Below are 20,990 nucleotides of genomic sequence, written 5' to 3' on the forward strand. Positions count from 1 at the left end.
TGGCATGGTACCTCTATTGTTTATCAAATGGTATTCCATTGATGTGTTTATCCCTGAGTCAGTAAGTCTTATATTCTGAAAGAAGAGGCAGAAGGATAACATGGTCCAGCTAATGTAGCTATTCCATAAACTCTGGATCTCTTAAAACTTCACATTTTATAAGCATATGTTGAGTGCATGAATTATTCTGTCTACCTATAACTAAAAGAGAAAGATTTCTCATCTCACTAACTGAAAGGCTAGAAGAATCACTTTAATTTTCACTTCCTAGAGTTCTTTTACTAGTTAACAACTTTCAGCCCTGCCTAGTTAAGGGGCCAATAAATGTTCAGCACATAAAAATGGGCTATGTTATGCTTATTCCATTAAAAAGTATGCTGTCAGGCCATGACATCAAAAAGGACACTAAAACCAGGATTAACTCATCTAGTCATGAGGAGCACCTTCCTTATAGGCACTGTGACCAGAGGCACACAGTGCAATCATATTCCCCTTGGTTCTCCATTCTTTAGAGGAAAAAAAGCAGTTTCTCCAATAGAAAACATAGAGGCAGCTAAAAATAACTAAATCCACTCAACAATGCTTGGTTGGCTTTTCTCCCACTGCTGTAAGCCAAATACAGAGTGTCTGTAAAGAATTTAATAAACTCTAAATTCTGTGTTTACATTGTATATACCCTTGACCAGAGGTAGCTAAGGAGAGAAAGCAGCTCAGGCACTTCTCAGAGTTGGGCTAGATTAAGATAAAATATGAACTTGGGAATAGACTCCACTAGTCATTTTTTGCAAAACTGGGCTAAAGTAGGGAGTAGTAAGAAGGCAAAGTGAAAAAGAAGGTCATTCAGTTTTTAGGCTCATAGAACAGCCTCATGCTGTTTCCTCCCAGCTTACAGAGAGAGGAATCTGGCAAATAGAAGCAATTTATAAATCTACCACCAACTCCTCAGGCTCCATCTTCCTTAGCTGAAAAGAGGCCAACTCCTGGACAACAGGTTTGGGGAGAAGTAATAGCCTGGAAGAGGTACTAAACCCCAAGTGATCAGTTTTCCTCTGTTAACCTCCTCTCTGTTGGAAGGGGCCATGGAGGACCTAGCTACTCTAGGGTAGTAGCCATATTGATCCCCAAATCCCCCCAAAAAATCTCCCAAATCCCTTCCTGGAGGGAGTCACAATGCCCTTTCCCAAACTGAGTTCCTAATATCAAATCACAGCCCACTTCCTCCCCTAGTACATCCTCATGTCATTCATTGAAGGGGAACTCAACATACAGATTTAATGGGGAAACCTATTAGAAGAGTGTTCCTGAGAAAGAAGAAAGAAGGAGGGAGGAGGAAGAAGAAGGAGTAGGAAAGAAGGGAGGGAGGAGGGGAAGAAACAGCATCCAAGACAGAGAGAAAGTAACACCCATTTCTTTGCTTCCTTCCTGGACATGGTGTGAATTCAGACAATGAAGCCCCAAAGAGAAGCACAGAACAAAGGCAGCCTCACAAAGGCAGCTCAGCACTCTCATTTACTCAGGGCCAGCTGAGCTCATGTGTTGGTATAATGAAAGAACAAAGAGCTTTTCACAGGGTAGCAACTGTGCCCCAAAACATGGTAGCAACTGATGAATTATGATTTGGGCATAGGGGAGCTAGGAAATATACACTTTCTGTCCCTCTGAAGAAAGTCCCTTTTATAAACCAAATTTTCCCTACCTTGCTATCCTGATTATGTTCCCTTATGCAGGCCCAGGTAAATGACCCTAGTCCTGCCTCAAGCTTTCTTCTAACAGCAGAGTTTAAAGACGTCCACCAAAATATAAAATTAGTTACCCTAGTCCTGCCTCAAGCTTTCTTCTAACAGCAGAGTTTAAAGACATCCACCAAAATATAAAATTAGTTATCTTTTGGCAATAAAATCTGAGGTAATTTTTACTTTATTATTAGACTTTTTAAACTATAAACATGTATCATTTCTGAGACACCACAAAATTGTTTCAAAAGTACTATTACTCTCCTTTCCTTATGTGTACCCTTCCTGGTGCTTCACTCCTTTAGAAAGCCAGCTCTTTTATCCCCGGTCTAGATTTTCCAGAGACTACAACAGATCCAGACATCCCAGAAGTTACCTGCTAAAAGTCAAGGTAGAAAGTATCCAGCTAAGTAACTGCCCTTGAAAATGGGTGACCTTCAGAAGGCAAGTATAGGTGAAATGGACTCTGAGACTCAAAGACTGCTTGAGAAGCATATACTGGTATTCTACACTCCCACTGTCACCACTCCTTCCAAAGCAGACCACAGGGAGAGGCCAGAAGCTCAGGTGCAAAGGCTGTATCAATGATGGAGAATGCTACAGAAGTGGAGGCTCTACTACCCCAGATCAGAGGAGACTTTGGAGTCTTTTAAATGAACTAGTTTCTCAAACAATCCCATTAAGAAAACTGCTGGTCTCCCAGCAACCTCTTCATGTACCCACATACATGATACACACAGAGAATGATGCTGTAAGAACCTAGAAGGAACAGAACTTGCCTCAAGTATACAACAAGCTGATGCCAAAGATGAAAATAAAATCAAGAAATGTAGCTTCCTGCTCAATGACCTATTTATTATATTAGGCATATAGTATACATGCCTCTTTGGACTTCTACCTTCAATTGTATTATTATTTGCATTTTTAAAAGAGTTTTTTTGATTATTTGCATATTGATTTTGGAAAATTATAATTACAATGACTAGAATTAGATGTCAGTATCAAATATACATTTGTTTACAGCAAAAACCAAAAAGCTCCTTAGCTACTCAGGAGGAAGAGATCAGGAGGATGGGGTTGGAAACAGCCCCAGGCAAATAAAATCCATCACAGCCCTATCTCAAAAAAATCCATCACAAAAAAGTGGTAAGAGCACCTACATTGCAAATGTGAGGCTCTGAGTTCAAACCCCAATGCCGCAAAAAAAAAAAAAACACTCCTCTTTCTTCAGTCTTTAATATCTGCTCTTCCATGATGTTTATGGATACAGTAGACAGGTACACAAAAAAAAATCCAGTATCTCAACTCAGTGGTTTCCTCCATTATTTAGATCTTAATTAATTTTGTCCCACCCCAGAAAGCACAAAGCTCTGTAGAGTCAAGGGAGAAAAAGGGATGGAAATGGATGAAGTTACAAGGAAGGCATTTGATCCTAAAACCAAAGGAGAGGGGGAGAAAAGAGCAGAGATATAGTTACTGTAAGTATCACAGACATGGTCTAATTATCAGGGGCATTCATCAAGGATTCTGCCCAGACATGCTCAATAGTACAGTGTTGCCCAGATCCAATTCCATGAGAACACTCTCTTCTTTGGAGGCCCCCATTCATACTCCCCAATTATATACAAAAATCTCCCCCTGAAAAAGAATTTTTTTTAAGTGGGCTAGGGATAGAGCCTAGCATACGCAAGGCCCTGGGTTTGCTCCCTAGCTTTAGGGACAGAAAAACAAGTGGAGGGAGAAAACGAGTCATGTTGACATCAGCATATGTATACTCCAAAGTCTTTCCAGGCCTTTCTAATGTGTAATGAATTCTGAGTAGTAAAGCTCTTTCCTCCATGTCAGTTTAGTTTTTTTATTAACTACAAAATAGTATAAAATGTAGATCAGTTGTATTGGTAATTCTAAGAAAATGAAAAATAAAATTCTTTTTTTTTTTTTTTTCTGGTGCTGGGGATTGAATCCAGGTCCTCACACATGCTGGGCAAGTGGTCCCCCACTGAGCCATACCCACAGCCCCAAAACAATTTTATTTCTAATATGTTTTCAATAAATACTTATTTTTAACCAATTTTTTGATATTTGAAACAATAGAAAAGAAGAGCAGGCCACATGCAGAGCAGGAAGGAAAGTGCACTCTTTCAAGGCTTTCTTTATCTTGAACCAGGAACTTTTCAAAAGTGGCTCAAGACCACAAGAATCACTATGATCAGGTCAATTCCTCTAGATCAACTGTGGCCTATGAAAGAAAACCACTAACTTATTAATGTATGCCTGACTACTATGTTATTAAAATTATATTAAGTTGGATTTGTTTAAAATAACAGGAGGTAAGTGGTAGAGCACCTGCTTTGCAAGTATGAGTTCAAACTCCAGTCCCCCCAACAAAATAAAAATAAATAACAGGCAGTGAAAGGTATAGAAATAAAATACAACTTAACATGTGATAACAACTAATACTGGGTATTGAGAACACAGGGATTCATTACACTATCCTTTTGTGTATTTCACTTAAAGTTTTACATAATAAAAAACTTGTAATAAATGTCCTTAAGAGTATGTAAAATACCATGTTTGAAAAAATGTATATAAAATGGCAATTCAGCTGGGCATGGTGGTGCATATCTCTAATCCCAACACTTTAGGAAGTTGAAGCAGAAGGGTCACAATTTGAGGCCAATATGGATTACATAGCAAGATGATCTCAAAAACAAACAAACAAAACAGAAAGTAACTATAAAAACAAAATAAAACCCAGAATTATAATGTTATGTATGTCAGGTGATAAAGATTATAAATGTCTCTGAAATGATATAAATTGAGCTAAATGTTCATTGTTTATACTTTTTCCCTGAAAAGCTATTCATGTGTCCCAAAAGAAAATAAACTTGGTGACACAATGCAAGGCTCATCCCAAAGCCCTTGTGTCCCCAATTCTGGATGGGGGCCAGAGGCACAAACACTCAGGTTCTCACCTCTTGAGGCAGCTCCAGCTTTGACCGGTCATCCAGGCCATTAGAATGCAAGCCCATCAGGTAGGGAACAGGAGCATCTAAGAAATGCAGGAGAGAAGCCGGGAGAATAGGGACATAGACATGCTGCCACTGGAAAGGAAACATGAGGGCTGTAATCGTCTCCGCCACAGTCATTAGTCTCTGGTAATCTAGGTCAAAAAAAGAAGCACACACACACACAAACCAAACAGTCAAAAATGAGGCACTTGCTTCTCAAATAAGAAGTTATACCTTCAAGGAAATTTCACATTTAGAAAGGATCAGGATAAGCTGCAGCAAGAATAACCTCAATGTGACTCCCTTGTGGGTACAAACAGACAACTCAGAGACCCAGGTGGACCACAAGCTGAAATATCACCGCCCAACCCCAAAACACAGGTTAAGTTAGCAATAAAATGTAATTTATTAATACAACAGAAATAATAAAGAGCACCTGTTCCAGATATAACTCCAGAATACATTAAGTAGATTCTCTTAATTAGAAAGGGGAGGGGGCTATTACAAAAATAGAAGGAACAGGGTATAGGTCTCTGCTCAACATGGAAGCCAAAACAGGCTGTCAGACACTTCTGCAAAGTAATTAAATTTTGAGAGTTGCCTATCATCTTGCTCCTAGCTAAATAACTTTTTTTAGTGCAATAAATATATATTTGATTTTCATCCCCAGTTCCTAAAACCCCTGGAATACTAAAACCCCTGTATACTAAAGGTAGTTGGGGATCCCTGGATAGCTTCAGATGAGTTGGTCACCAGAAAGGCTAAGGCATGATTTGAGGGTTGGGACCTTCAGCCCAACCCTCACACCTGGGGACAGCAGAGAGCAGCTAGAGACTAAAGTAATCACCAAAGTGCAAAGATTTCATCAGTCAGGCCTGCATAGTAATGAATCCTCCACAAGGAAAAAAAAAAAAAGAAGATTCAAAGAGCTTCTTGGTTGGTGAATCCGTTGAAGTGCTGGACAGTGGCACACCCAGAGAAGACATGGAGGCTCCATACTCCTCCCTTATACTTTGCCCTATGCATCGCTCTATTTGGCTGTTCCTGATTAGTATCTGTTATAAAAAATGGATAACAGTAAGTAAAGTACTTTCCTGGGTTCTTTGAGCCATTCTGACAAGTTATCAAATATGAAGAGGAGACTGTAGGAACCTCTCAAATATACAACCTACTGTTCAGAAGTACAAGTGGACCAGACTTGCCATGAGCATCTGAAGTGGGATTGAGCATTTTCTAAAAGGTCTGAGTTATCTCCAAGTAGTTTGTATCTGAATTAAATTATAGAACACCATGTGGTATATGCAAAATTGGAGTATTGGTTGGTGTACGGAAACAATTCACACAATTTGGTGTCAGAAGTGTTGTGAGTAGAAATAAATCAGAATTAATAATTCAAATAAATAGAAGTTAATGACTTAAATTTTTTTTTTTTTGGACAGCACTGGGGAATGACTTAAGATTGTTTAAAGCATTTTGACTACACTACAGGAAACTGCCTATATGATTCTTTGGTCAGTAATGTGACCAATTAATGGATAAAACTCAGCTCAGAGATTCTGGTGGTACATGCCTATAGCCCGAGTTAACTCAAGAAGATGATGCAGGAGGACTGCAACACCCCCAACACACACCCCGCCCAAATAAGGGAAGGGAAAAAACCTCCCAAATTATAAAAACTACTCATGCAAGAATCAAATTAGAAATCAACATATCACTTCAGGAAGAGTATTTAGTCCTGCATGAAAGTAAGGAACAAATAAGTAATAAAATTTAGAACTTTGCAAGTTCTATTGCTATCTCTTCTATGATGCCTAAATTCCATGGGATCACCTGAATGACTTTGTTGTTTACCTGCCTTCTGTTGAAATCCTCCTTACTCTATTACTAACAATTATTACTAAGAAAAATTCTAATGATTCTCCAGATGAGACCTCAATTCTTATTTTTTCAGATTTTTTTCTAGATGTGAATACCTATCAATAATCCACTAGAACAAAAATCTTACAAGTCTCAGACTTTATAAAAATTTGTTTTAATATAGGATGGAATATTTAGATATTAAAAATTATACTAGCTTTTTAGATAAGGAAAACTACTTGTAATAAATACACAAAATGGGAAAAAAAAGAATTTATTTTAAAATTCAAAAGCTGAATCAAAAGAATGTAAAAGAAGAATACCTTCAACTGATATTTACATCTAGTCCTACTGTGCCCAACACTGGCTTTTTTTTTTTTTTTTTTTTTGCAGCACTGGGGCTTGAAGTCAGGCCCTACATCTTGAGCCACTACCCCAGCCAGACTGGCTTCGAATCGTGATCCTCCTGATGTCTGCCTCCTGGATAGCTAGGATTACAGGCATGAGCCACCGGCACCTGGCTTTAAACACATATTCTGAATAAATATTCATAATAATTCCCCTCCTTTTCAGTATATATACACACACACCATTTCCAGATTAAAAAGAAAGTCAGCATGTACCAGAGGGCTTTTTAATCACAAGAAAACAAAAAGTTTCCTTCTTCCCTTGGCCAAAGTCAATAAAGCAGGTGATGTTGTCTTCTGTGGCTGGCATTTCTGTCAAGTCTACTCAGGGACACTAACATCTCACAGTGTGCCAACATACCATCTGATCAAGGCAGTCTCTGAAATGCCATTGTCATGAGGCTCTCTGGTCCTGCATACTCTATTCAGTACATAGCTGCAGTATGTGGAAACATCTATTCTATAACCATAAATGAAGGCATGATACAGTTCAAAGAAATGGGCTTTCTCTGTTCCATAAAAGCAAATTTTTCAACATACTAGTTCTAGTTTTTTGCCTACCTTTCAGGATGACTCAAATCTAGTACCTGAAACTCAGACTACTTATTTCTGGTAGTTTGGATAATTTTATTTGCCTCAAATTGAAATCTGTGAAGAATTCCTGTGATGCACTTGAAATTGTGGCAGTCTTAGAAATAAAACTTTTTTGTTTTCAGTACTGGAGTTTGAACTCAGGATCTCAAGCACTCAAACACTTGAGCCAGGCTTCTAGTCCCAAGAAATAAAACTTGGGAATAAGAGACAACTCCCTCTTTCAAGACTATCCTCTTTCTATTTATGTGACCTGGTATAACATATGCAAGAAACTTTGAATTTTCTGGCCTTTCTGGTCTGTATGAGTTTTGAGTTTTCTTCCTCTATCTTTAATAATATAACATTCTACTTCAGGCATCCAGAAATCTGTGGTAGCTACACTAACCTCTAAGAGCTATAAGCAAAAGCACAAAATCCATTTCTATATACCAGTTCAAACAATAAAACCAGTATTTCCTTTGCCACAATCCAAGCTGCATCCAAAGGGTTCCAGCTACTCAAAATCAACTCTAGACACTTGAACTCCAGGCAATAGTCTGTGTTCTCCCACAGCTCCCATCAGTTCCTAATGAGCAATTACTTTTAACACAGCAATTATAAACACAAAAGGAGAAAACAGAACATTTTTGTGATTTGTGTGTGTGTGTGTGCAGAGAATGACACATAAATAGAAACAAACTACAGGGTAGCTCCTCCATATTAAAATGTCCTTGCATACTTGCACTTCTAGGAAAACTGTAAACAAAGATGTTTTTCACAATATACTGTGTTCTTAGGAAACAGCTTATTGGGTACGTCCTTAAATCTCCAACATACATAAGTAAATGAAATAATCAGGGTGCAAAATGATAATTAATAATACTCCCATTTGCATTGCTTTTAAAAAGTATGCATGTTGTATATGCATGACAATGTGGAAGGAAATAGTAGTATCCTCCCTGAAGGAGAATCAGAGGCCAGAGGTAGAAATTTAAGGCTTTACTTTACACCCTTAAATAAAGTTTTAAATTACTACCGCATGATTGAAATGTTTTTTCATTTCATTTTAATATTCCATACATATATCATAATGTATATATAAAGGAATTAACATTAATACAGGTGTACTCAACATCTAACATAAAAAACAGTGCTTTGTTTAAAAATATTTGGGTGGAGAGAATTTTTAAAAATTAAATTTCTTTTTGTGGCTAGGATTCTAAGAAAAAAGAGAGGAAAACAAAACTTTCTCTGTATCATATGTTCATATGTAACTTTTTTTTTTTTTGGTGGTACTAGGGTTTAAACTCAGGGTCTCACGCTTGCTAGGCAGGTGCTCTACTGCTTGAGCCACTCTACCAGTTCTTTCTTGTGAGGGGTTTTTTCAATATGGTCTCCAGAACTATTTGCCCAGCTGGCCTCAAACCACAATCCTCCTGATCTCTGCCTCCCAAGTAGCTAGAATTACAAGCATGAGCCACTAGTGCCCGGCTTAATTTATTTATTTTTAAAAAGTATTGTTTTCACTAGGGATACCCGAGAAAGTTGATCTCTGGCACCACACAAGGGAGAAGAGGAAACGGATTTCATTTTATCCCACTTGGAATTGTTATTATATGCCTCCTGAGTGCTGAGATTACAAGTGTGTACCACCACTCAGGGCTTCCACCTGAGTTCCTTTGCAAAGTTTCTATTATGTCCTCACTCCACTTAAAACATTTTTTTAATTGACTAGAATTGTAGACAATAGGTTTGGCTTATGCAAAAAAAATAACATAGATGTCTAATTTGTGGACTCCCCTTTTCCTCAAAAGATTAGTGACTATTCCAGTTATGTCTTAAGTTAAAATGTTTAGTGAATATATATATCATATTTAGGGTTCCCAGACTAACCAATTATCTAACCTGATTATTACTGAACCTTACTAGACAACATCAGGTTAAAGAGCTTCTGCCATCTATATTACTTTAAAACAACCACTAAAAAATAACATTATTTTTAAAAACCTCTATATGCACTAAATTCAAATACAGCAGTAAAATGACCTATAAAAATAAAGAAAACACTACATAAAACTGCCAGGTCAACCACCCATAAGGTTACACAGTTAGAGTCTTACAATGTAGTCTGAGTCATTTCTGAATAATACTTCTTCTCTATGTAGAAGGCAGATATTCAATAGGCAACACAAGTGGCAGTGGTGATGGCATGTTTTGGGGCCAGAAAATTTTCATAAATAAAAGGATGATGCCTTTGAATCAAAAATAAAAATTACTTCAAGAAAACCAAGCTGAACTGTTTAAAGCACCCTATTAATAACAGACAGCATAAACTACATTCAATAAAAGGAAATTCACTTTAAATCAGTTTAAATCCACTTTAAACTGAGTCACGCTCAGGAATGCCCCAGAAGAGTTTCTGGAAAAAAGCTTTCACTTGTCCACGCCAAGCCTGACTTTAGATACTGAGTGCAATTCCACACACAAACCTTCTCCACTGCATTCAAACCTCTTAAAATTCTTATTATGGATACAAAGAGACATATTCTGGAAACTATAGAGGCTCAGATGGAAGACTTATTTTTTTCCATCATATTCATCATATTATTTCAATCTTCTTTCCCTGCCTCTGAACATTATCACTGCATTTCAAGTACCTAAATACCAGCTGTATCTTCTAAAACCCTGACTATCCAGTTTGGTTTCCTCTTCTCTGTTGTGTTCTAAACCAGACAACCAAATCTCTGTTTCAAGGTATTTTTATCAAGCTCCAGCCAAGAAACAGTAGTTAAGAGAGCAACAGGACTTGTCTAAACTATGAAGTCTGTAACGTCATATATTACAGTCACATGATGCTTAATGACAAGGATTGTTCTGAGAAATGCATCCTTAGGCAACTTTGTACTTATGCAAGCATCATGGAGTGTACTTACACAAAATAAGACATCTATTATTAGGTGATATAATCTTATGGGAGGCACCACTGGACCACCAGATGCAGTTTGTCATTGGTCAAAAGGTCAATGTGGCTACAAGACTGTACTTTAAACCAGAAGTTACAAAGTGAAGCCTCAGGGACTACATTCATCCAACAGATGCTTCTTCTCTGGCCTGCAGGGTTTAGCAGGAACACTGCTGCCAACATTTAAAATTCACAGATTTCATGTTAAAAAGAAAAGTCTGGGTCCTTATGATAAACTGAAAGATTTAGTAACATTAGGTCAGCATGCCCGCAACAAATTAACTGGAATTAATTAGTGACTGTCCACATTAGATAGAGTATGTGCTCTTCAATTCAACATACCCTTCAAACTACATGTAAAACCCTAACCATTTCATACCACATTAGTACTGGCAATCATAATCTCTCACCTGGATTATTATAATGGCCTACTAACTACACTGTTTGCTTTCCTCCATTCTCCTTTGGGCATACTCTCTTACGATAGTAGCTAGAGTTATCCTATTAAAAGCCTAAGTTACTGATTTATTTAATAAACATTTATTGAGCATCTTTATATACCTGTTATTGTTCTAATGCTTAGAATACATCAAAGAACAAAAGGCAAAAACCTTGCTGTTGTGCAGGTTAAATGTCATTTCCTTTACCTATGAACCAACTCTGAGACAATGTGAACATCAAAAAAAAAGAGCCAGGCGCTGGTGGCTCACACCTGTAATCCTAGCTGCTTAGAAGGCAGAGATCGGGAAGACCACAGTTGGAAGCCAGCCCGGGCAAATAGTTTGCAAGACACTATCTCGAAAAACCCTATCATAAAAAAATTGGGCTGGTGAAGTAGCTCAAGGTGAAGGCCCTGAGTTCAAGCCCTAGTACCACAAAAATATATATACGTATTTATATATATATATATAGTATATAAATTATTTTATATATGTTTATATATATATACACATACATATACATAATATACATATAAAATAGTAAAGAATTATACCTACTAAATAAAAAAACAACTATGAATCCATACAATAAAGGAGCAAGCAAACAAAGGAGAATGGAATGTTCTTCCTTATGGCTCTGACTATCAATAAGTACAGATGGACTTGGGGATATACCCAAAAGACTGTGACACAGGTTACTCCAAAGGCACCTGCACACCTATGTTTATTGCAGCACTATTCACAATAGCCAAGTTATGGAAACAGCCAAGATGCCCCACCACTGACGAATGGATTAAGAAAATGTGGTATCTATACACGATGGAATTCTATGCAGCCATGAAGAAGAACGAAATGTTATCATTCGCTGGTAAATGGATGGAATTGGAGAACATCATTCTGAGTGAGGTTAGCCTGGCCCAAAAGACCAAAAATCGTATGTTCTCCCTCATATGTGGACATTAGATCAAGGGCAAACACAACAATGGGATTGGACTATGAGCACATGATAAAAGCGAGAGCACACAAGTAAGGGGTAAGGATAGGTAAGACACCTAAAAAACTAGCTAGCATTTGTTGCCCTTAACGCAGAGAAACTAAAGCAGATACCTTAAAGCAACTGAGGCCAATAGGAAAAGGGGAACAGGTACTAGAGAAAAGGTTAGATCCAAAAGAATTAACCTAGAAGGTAACACCCACGCACAGGAAATTAATGTGAGTCAATGCCCTGTATAGCTATCCTTATCTCAACCAGCAAAAACCCTTGTTCCTTCCTATTATTGCTTATACTCTCTCTACAACAAAATTAGAAATAAGGGCAAAATAGTTTCTGCTGGGTATTGGGGGGGGAGAGGGAGGGGGGGGCGGAGTGGGTGGTAAGGGAGGGGGTGGGGGCAGGGGGGAGAAATGAACCAAGCCTTGTATGCACATATGAATAATAAAAGAAAAATGAAAAAAAAAAAAGTACAGATGGAGTTAGAAAATCACCATCTTTCAGTCATCACAGAAATAACTGATTCAGATCAGAACCATCAGTAAAATGCTAGAACAATTAGGCAACACTTTGAAAAGGAACTATATGCAAAGTATCTCCCCACAAATTACTTTTTAATTACAAAAGGAAAATTTTAACTTTCCAGCTAAGAAACCTAGCAGAAACAATCTTAAATGAATTGATGTGATCAAATTACATTGCTAAAAACAGGACAACCTGACAATATGTGCCTCTTGTAATGATAAAAAATCAACATTATGTGAGAAAACCACAACATCACTTCTGTGATATTCCTGCAGAAGTTTACAACCTGAATCTAATCATGAAAAAGTATCAGACAAAAACTGAGGGATATCTCACAAAATAACTTGCATGTACTCATTAAAAATGTCAATGTCATGAAAGACAAATAAAAAAAGCTGGGAAACTGACAACTAAAAGCAAAGCATGCTACTGACCTTGACCCTAAATAAGGAATAAAATAATTATTATAGCCAGGCACTGGTGGCTCATGCCTGTAATCTTAGCTATTCAGGAGGCAGAGATCAGGAGGATCATGGTTTGAAGCCAGTCGGGCAAATAGATCATGAGACCCTTTCTTGAAAAAAAAAACCACAAAAAAAGGCTTGGTGGACAACAACAAGTGTTGGTGAGGATGCGGGGAAAAAGGAACCCTCTTACACTGCTGGTGGGAATGTAAACTAGTACAACCACTCTGGAAAAAAATTTGGAGGCTACTTAAAAAGCTAAATATTGATCTACCATATGATCCAGCAATACCACTCTTGGGGATATACCCAAAAGAATGTGACACAGGTTACTCCAGAGGCACCTGCACACCCATGTTTATTGCAGCACTATTCACAATAGCCAAGTTTTGGAAACAACCAAGATGCCCCACTACTGACGAATGGATCAAAAAATGTGGTATCTATACACAATGTAATTTTATGCAGCCATGAAGAAGAATGAAATGTTATCATTCTCTGGTAAATGGATGGAATTGGAGAACATCATTCTGAGTGAGGTTAGCCTGGCCCAAAAGACCAAAAATCGTATGTTCTCCCTCATATGTGGACATTAGATCAAGGGCAAACACAACAAGGGGATTAAACTTTGATCACAAGATAAAAGAGAGAGCACACAAGGGAGATATGAGCATTTGTTGCTCTCAACACAGAGAAACTAAAGCAGATACCTTAAAAGCAACTGAGGCCAATAGGAGAAGGGGACCAGGAACTAGAGAAAAGGTTAGATCAAAAAGAATTAACCTAGAAGGTAACACACATGCACAGGAAATCAATGCGAGTCAACTCCCTGTATAGCTATCCTTATCTCAACTAGCAAAAACCCTTGTTCCTTCCTATTATTGCTTATACTCTCTCTTCAACAAAATTAGAGATAAGGGCAAAATAGTTTCTGCCGGGTATCGAGGGGGTGGGGGGAGAGGGAGGGGACGGAGTGGGTGGTAAGAGAGGGGGTGGGGGCAGGGGTGAGAAATGACCCATTGTATGCACATATGAATAATAAATAAATAAATAAATAAATAAAAAGCTTTTAAATATTAAAAAAAAAAGGCTTGGAGTGGCTCAAGGAGTAGACCCTGACTTCAAACTCTAATACCACAAAAAAAAAAAAAATTACTAAAACAAACATTACTGGCAATAGTGAAACTTGAATATAGTATTATATTAATGCTAAATTTCCTAAATTTGGTAATTATGCAATAATTATATTCTTTAAAATGCCCTATTCTTAGGATATTAGGAGTCAAGGGACATAATGTCTGCATACTCAATGGTTCAATTATGTTCACGCACATGCAGAGTGATAAAGCAAATGTGGCAAAATGTTAACAAGCAGTTTGTGAGAGGATATACAAGAGTTCTTCCAACATTCTTTGCAACTCTTCTGTAATTTGGAAATTATTTCTAAATGTCAAAAAAAAAAAAGCCTCTGATGGCTGTGTGTCTCTGAGTAAAAGACAAAGTCCTTACAACAGCCTATAAGACTACAATCTGTACTCCTATTAAGCCTCTACCCCCATCTCCTACTACACTCCTGCTCATTCACTCCATTCCTTTCACTGTTCTTGAACACAAGTCATCTTCTTCTTGTCTTAGATCCCTTATACTTTCCATCCTTCTCCTAAAATACTTTTCCTACAGATACTAACAGGTCACTCAGAGAGGCCTAACCTAATCACCCTATTAAAAACTGGAACTTCTAAATCACAAATATTATCCCTTCTTTATTAACTACGTTTTATACTGTATATTTTACTTACTTAATTACTCCTCTTGTCACACTAAAATATAAGTTCCACTACAGAAAGAATTTTTCTCTATTTTGTCCATCCCTGTATCTCCAACCCTTGAAACAAAGCTTAGCACACAGTGTACCCATTAAATATGTACTGAATTAATGGATTATATGTTCCTTGTCTGACTTATTTAATAAATATCTGTTTCCTTCTGTCCTACCTTATTGGTTTGTCCAAATCTGCTGTTCATGTTTAATTTCTCATTTAAAAAAAATTCAGTTAAACAAACAACAGAAAGAAACAATACAAGTTATCTTTTGTGAATCCTTGATTTTACTGTCAGGCTGAGAAAGAGTCAGAAATAACTGAGAATGATTCAACAGAATTGGTGGAACATTACTTCTGGTGACCATTACCTCCCATCTCTCTTTTCAGCTTTAATCAGAAGGACTTTGGGAAGCAGGGTTCCCCTTCCAAACTGGAGTGCCTACCAAAAGGCCATGATGATTGCCAATCAGAAATGTTAGCCCTCTTCTGTTCCATCAATTTGCCACCTACCACCTATTTGTCAAAAATCTGGGGTTTGCTCAAATTCTAACAGCCCTTGACCTTTACAGTCAGCCCCACTGTATGTGAATATGCAAAGTAAGGAGAGCCTACACGGCCAGAGAGCTCTAATAAGCATTGACTTACGCTGTGAGTAGAGCAGGATTTGAAACTCCAGAAGAGCACAAGTAAAAAGCTGAAACACATTCTCCACCCCAAGCAGTTCAAAGACCTCTTTGACAGGAAAGTCAAATAGGGGAAGCTCATTGGTACTTGGTCTCTGGCAGATTATTGGCCCATAGACCCCCGAAAACTTCAAGGACCGGCCAGGCGGAGGGAGCGGCACCTCATAGAGTACATTGTATATGTAGCTCTCAAGGGGCAGAGGAGGCGGCTGAGGTGAAGTGACTGCCTGGTGGAGCTGCTCCAGCACACTCCGGCATGCCTTCATAAAGGACATGGGTGTGATGAGGCAAATGCACTTAGAGACGTAGAGTGTGTCCCGGCTAATGTCATAGGAGTTGAAGCGCTGCAGCTTGGTCCCAGGAGTGCCTTCACCATCTTCTGTGCCACTCTGGTCTCCACCATCAGCAAGGGGAGCATGTAGAACATCATACTCAGCATTGTGCATGTGGTAGAGGGTCTGCATCGCACTGCAGATCTGCTTGCTCGTCACTTCTTCATAAAATGTGAGGGCAAACCCAAATGTTCGAGAGCCATCCTCCCTTGTGATAATAAAGGCATGGAATTGAGGCTCCCTGGGATCAGCCTGGGTCTTGAATGCCAGCCCTTTGGGCATGCATAGCTGCAAAAGACAACAAGCAATGAGAAAACTCACTGCTAGACCTCTATAGAACACATTATCTATCTTTCTTTCTATCTATCTATCTATCTGTCTATGTAACACCTACTGTACTTGATGTTTATCTATCTTCCCTAAAGCTCTCCCATTCTAATACAATATGCACAAGTAAATAAAATTATAATACAGTCATGAGAGCTACACCAGAGTATATACAAAGCACTAGAGCAACATTGAACAGACAGAGCAGCCTGGAAACATCAGAAAAAGCTTCAGAAATGAGGTTATACTAGAATTCATCAGGTAGGCAAGGGAAATAAGGGCATTTCAGGGAAGAAAATGTACAAGACACAGAAGTAAAAGAAAGCCTGGAGAATTCAGAAAATGGTTGGTGGCTAAGCATGACAGAGACCAAGACACATATTAGGAGATCATGATAGAAATACATCTGAAAACCAAGCAGATGCAACTTCATACCTAAAAATAAAATAAACTTGTAAATAATATTAGACTCTATCAGCTCACAGAATTCTGTCATCAATAAAATCTTCTCTTTTCATATCAAAAAGGTTCTCATTTCATATAAACCAAGAATATGACATAATCAGGATAAAGATGTACTTTTTTCATATTGACTCAGATGGGTTATATAAAGAAACTTAGTCAATCAAACTGACCTAAATCAATCAGTCCCCATTTTCCGATTTTACATAAACCTAGCTATACAAATGAAACATCAACAGTCTGGGTTAATAAATACAAGGATCTACATTATGTTTTATCTAGTAGCCTTGGCTTAATTTACCAAAGCTTATGTGTTCTAAAATATATCATGTAAAAGTGAAATAAGCAATGGACTAGAAGTCAAAAAACCTTGAGGTTCTCTAAGGCTCAGTTTCTTCATCTGTGAAATGATAATATAGTTTACTCTGCTTACTTCACAAGGTTATTGTTGGCACCAAACAATATATCATACTCTTAAAAACTACAGAATGCTATTAAAAAGGTAATAGAGATGGACTGGGTCATGGCTCAGGTGATAGAGCACCTGCATGGCAAGCATGAGGTGCTGAGTTCAAACTCCCAGTATCAACAACAACAACAAAACTAACAGAGGCAATACAAAATTGTCATTAAAAGCTGGGACCTGGAACCAGACTATTTAAACTCCAGCTTGACTACTTATTAACCATGTGAACTGGAACACATTTCTTAACCTTTCCGTATTTTAACTTCCTTGTCTATAAATGTGTATGTGTGTTTGTATGTTTATTTAACATTACCTATGTAAGGGGTATTGTGAGGATTAGGTGAGTTAATCCATATAAAATGCTTATTAGAGTACCTAGCAAAGATGAATATTCAATAAAGGAAAGCTTACTTAGAATAGCATCCTACACAAGATTTAAAATGCTGTCCTAGGGCAGGCAGAGTGGCTTAAGTGGTAGAGGGCCTGTCTAGCAAGTGTCAGGCCCTGATTTCAAAAAAAAAAAGTATAAAAATAAAATAAAATGCTGTCCTATCTAAAATTATGATGAGAGAAGACCCATTTCTGCCATATAATTCAAATATATACAATGCAGAATAAGAAAAAAACTACTTTAAACTTCATTCATTGTGTAATATCAATACAAGAAGCAATCAATAGCCCAGTTCACTGACTCAATACTATTTATTTGCCTGACACAATAGAAACATATGACTTTTAGTGTATTTGAGATACTGACCAAAATACAGAATCATGAACAATATATATTACAATCCTTTCTTCAAAAGTTATTGGTACCTGGTAAGGGCACTACTACCACAGCCTAGACTCATAATCCTACTATAGATTACTCTATAAATTATCTCATACCTGTAGCTAACAAATACTAACCATTCCCACTGCATCTTGGTCAAAGGGATTCCATTCTACATTCTCAGGATACCGGGCAAGGACCTTAGACTTGAATGTTCGTCTCAATGGTGTCTGCTCAAAATTTTCTCCTGTAAGAAAAAGAATGAAGCAAATCATCTCCACAAAGTTCCTTTAAGTGACAGAGTTCTGAATTTCTGAGCTTGGTAGTCCAGCAAAGCACAGAAATTAATGCAAAGGGGTTAGTATGCCAACCATCCAAGAATAGGAAAGGCATTAAAAGTTATCAGTAAATAAGCTGAAAAAGTGTAGCATGGTTAATAGTGAACACCACTAGCTGTCTTTGCTTCTCTTTGAAATGAAACTATTACTACAAATCCAGTGGTTAATTATCTTGGAAAAGAAGGGAGAAAGCACAAGTAATGATAAAGGATTGTCCACCTTTTTTATCCCCTAAAAGCCACGTTTGATTTGCTCAAAGTCAACTGGAAACATCATATAAACGTAACATTTTAAATTTAGAGTAAACTATATAGATCTGTGACAACAAAAAAAAATACAAAGAGACTAAGATATAAGAACATCAAGAAAGCAGATTTCAGGGTAAATCTAATGAGCTACTTCATTAGTTCTGAATCATTTGCAATTCCTAGGATTCTCCTTTCTTTCTTTCTAGTCCCTCCCTAAAACAACAGAGTATACACTGAAATATGATCATTAAAGAGAGGAGTGAAAGAACCAAAGAACCCACCACCTAGAGGAATACAAATCTGAAAAATCTACTGCTCCAAAAGGCATAAGGTTGGCAGGTCAAAAAGTACAAAGTGCCACTGGAAAGACATAAATAAGCACCACCAGAAAGCTTTTAGTGTTCTCAATTTTGTTTTGTCTTTACCTTCAGTCGTACTTGAAATGAAAGGGCTGGCACCATCCCTGGCTTTAGAAGCCTGAATGTACTGGCATAATGCTATATGATAAATGAAATAACAGAGTATTACAATAAAGCAGTGTTATTCAAATTTTTTTGACCATGACTTGAGTACAAAACACATTTTTACATCATGAAGCAATAAACACATGCATGCATGTGTATACATGTTTACCTAAAACTAAAATATCACAAAACAATACTTACCCTTACTATGTGATGCCCTCTCATATTTTCCCCTCTGTATCATTAAAACAAAAAATGCTGATTGTAGACCTACATTCACATTCACAATTCATGGTTTGTTAAACATTATAATAATGTATAATAAAGACCTGATTGCTATCAAGTTACTATAAAGTCATTAGGGGTTTACCTAAAAGTAAACTACCCAATACTGCTTTTCCTTGGAGGTTAGGGAGTAAGGGACAAATTAAATACACCTGAATAGCTCAAACAAATAAGTTTAGTTCGTATCATGGGAAAATAAACAGAAAACATGATCATGAACAATTGGATTGAATTCTGTACTTATTTACTGAATAATCATGTTTAACTAAGGGAATTTGGTACTGTAGGGGATAGAGGTGAACCAAAGCACCTACAGTCAAGAGTCTTACTGTCAAATGTACAGGGAAAAGAACATACAAAACTATCCATTTCACAGACAGGTTATTAGCTAGGAGGCTCCATATCTTCAGCCATGCATGCAGTGTAAACATCAGAGCGCACTTGCACAGATTGTGTATTCTAGCTGACAGAATTCTGCTCCAACTATAGTTTTTCTAGAGTGATTTTTGGAGTTCAAAAGGGCTGGTGATTATTAAGGGAGATGAATTCTTCATCATCACAAGATGAGATGAGCCTAAAATCAGAAAGTCTCTCATCCTAAATCATCCCAGTGGCACTACACAGGTTTCTTTTTCAAAAGACAACTTTATAACAATTCTAAGGCACCTGCTCCAAAAACTAATAATAGTTCTAGTCAGAGTTGTTGCTTTTATAATTAAAATTTCTCCTTAGTTTACTCTGAACTTTTGTCCATCCTCAGAAGTAGAAACCCATTTATTCATAATTTTCAACTTCTGACAAAACCCAACCTTCTTTCTGTTAGTAAAGCAAGTATCAAAATTCCAATTCCTTTAATTTCCTTATCCCTTCTTCAAACTGATTGTTCTGAAGCTTTCTTTTTGAGCATATTTCATCTCTCAAAATACATCTGGTAATCTTCAGTCAGGAAGTCTGGCAAAATCAGCAGGCAGCTGGCAATAGCTACAGCAACAAAGCCCTCTGGCTTATGTAGAACTGGTCTCAGTGTTTCAGCAGCATCTGCTAAGAGCCATCCATGGCAAGCCTGCACCTACTGTGCTAAGTAATTAAGCATCAAGCAGCTGACATAATGATCTTGTCTACAATCTGAAATTCTCAGAATGTATTTTTAAACTGCCTCCAGTCCTGAGAGAAGATAGCTATTTCTTCCTCCTAAGCTTCTTCACTTTTAGTTGTCACTTTGCTCATTTCTTCCTAATTTGCCTAGCAAATCCCCTCAGTAAAAGCCACAAAATATCTATACATACACAGGAATTAGGGCAACTGCCATGGTCATATCTGAAAGGTCCTGAAGAAACATATTTTCCTAAAATGGTTATGAGGTGCCCCTAAGACACGAGCATTCAGATGACACCCTCAGGGGACTGAGCAAAATGAGAACACTGTAGCCCATGAGATATGAGGTGAGCATGAGAGTTGATCTAAAGTATGGCTGAGCCAAACACTGGTGGCTCACGCTAGTAATCCTAGCTACTTGGGAGGCTGAGATCAGAAGGATTATGGTTTGAGGCCAGCCAGGGCAAAATAGTTCACAAGACCCCATCTCCAAAATAAGCAGAGCAAAATGGACTGGAGGTACAGCTCAAGCAACAGGGTGCCTGCTTTGCAAGTGAGAAGCCCTGATTTCAAACCCCAGTTCAACAACAACAAAACAAAGTGTGGCTTAAGAGGAGGGAGAAGCTATGAATCACAGGGAGAAGTGGCCATTATGTGCCTCTGTCCCCTCCACCACCTCTCCACCTCCTGCCCCTTCTTTCAACAGGCTGAGGGAAGAAAATCTTGTAAAAG

General features: G+C 37.7%; 1 protein-coding gene across 3 annotated transcripts in view; it reads right to left on the reverse strand.

Moving 5' to 3' along the window:
* Positions 1 to 20,990, reverse strand: part of Dennd5a (DENN domain containing 5A) — a 96,072-nt gene that overhangs the window by 37,197 nt on the left and 37,885 nt on the right. For 2 of the 3 annotated variants that reach the window (XM_074041107.1, XM_074041103.1), the window contains exons 2-5: positions 18,840 to 18,911; positions 17,966 to 18,075; positions 15,432 to 16,089; positions 4,709 to 4,896 (exon numbers count right to left, since the gene is read on the reverse strand). In XM_074041107.1, the coding sequence (XP_073897208.1) occupies positions 4,709 to 4,896; positions 15,432 to 16,089; positions 17,966 to 18,075; positions 18,840 to 18,911 (1,028 nt within the window). The remainder of the gene's footprint in view (positions 1 to 4,708; positions 4,897 to 15,431; positions 16,090 to 17,965; positions 18,076 to 18,839; positions 18,912 to 20,990) is intronic. The other variant, XM_074041105.1, reaches the window with a different exon arrangement.

This window comes from Castor canadensis, chromosome 1 (genome assembly GCF_047511655.1).
Source record: "Castor canadensis chromosome 1, mCasCan1.hap1v2, whole genome shotgun sequence".
In the NCBI taxonomy this organism is placed as follows: domain Eukaryota; kingdom Metazoa; phylum Chordata; class Mammalia; order Rodentia; family Castoridae; genus Castor; species Castor canadensis.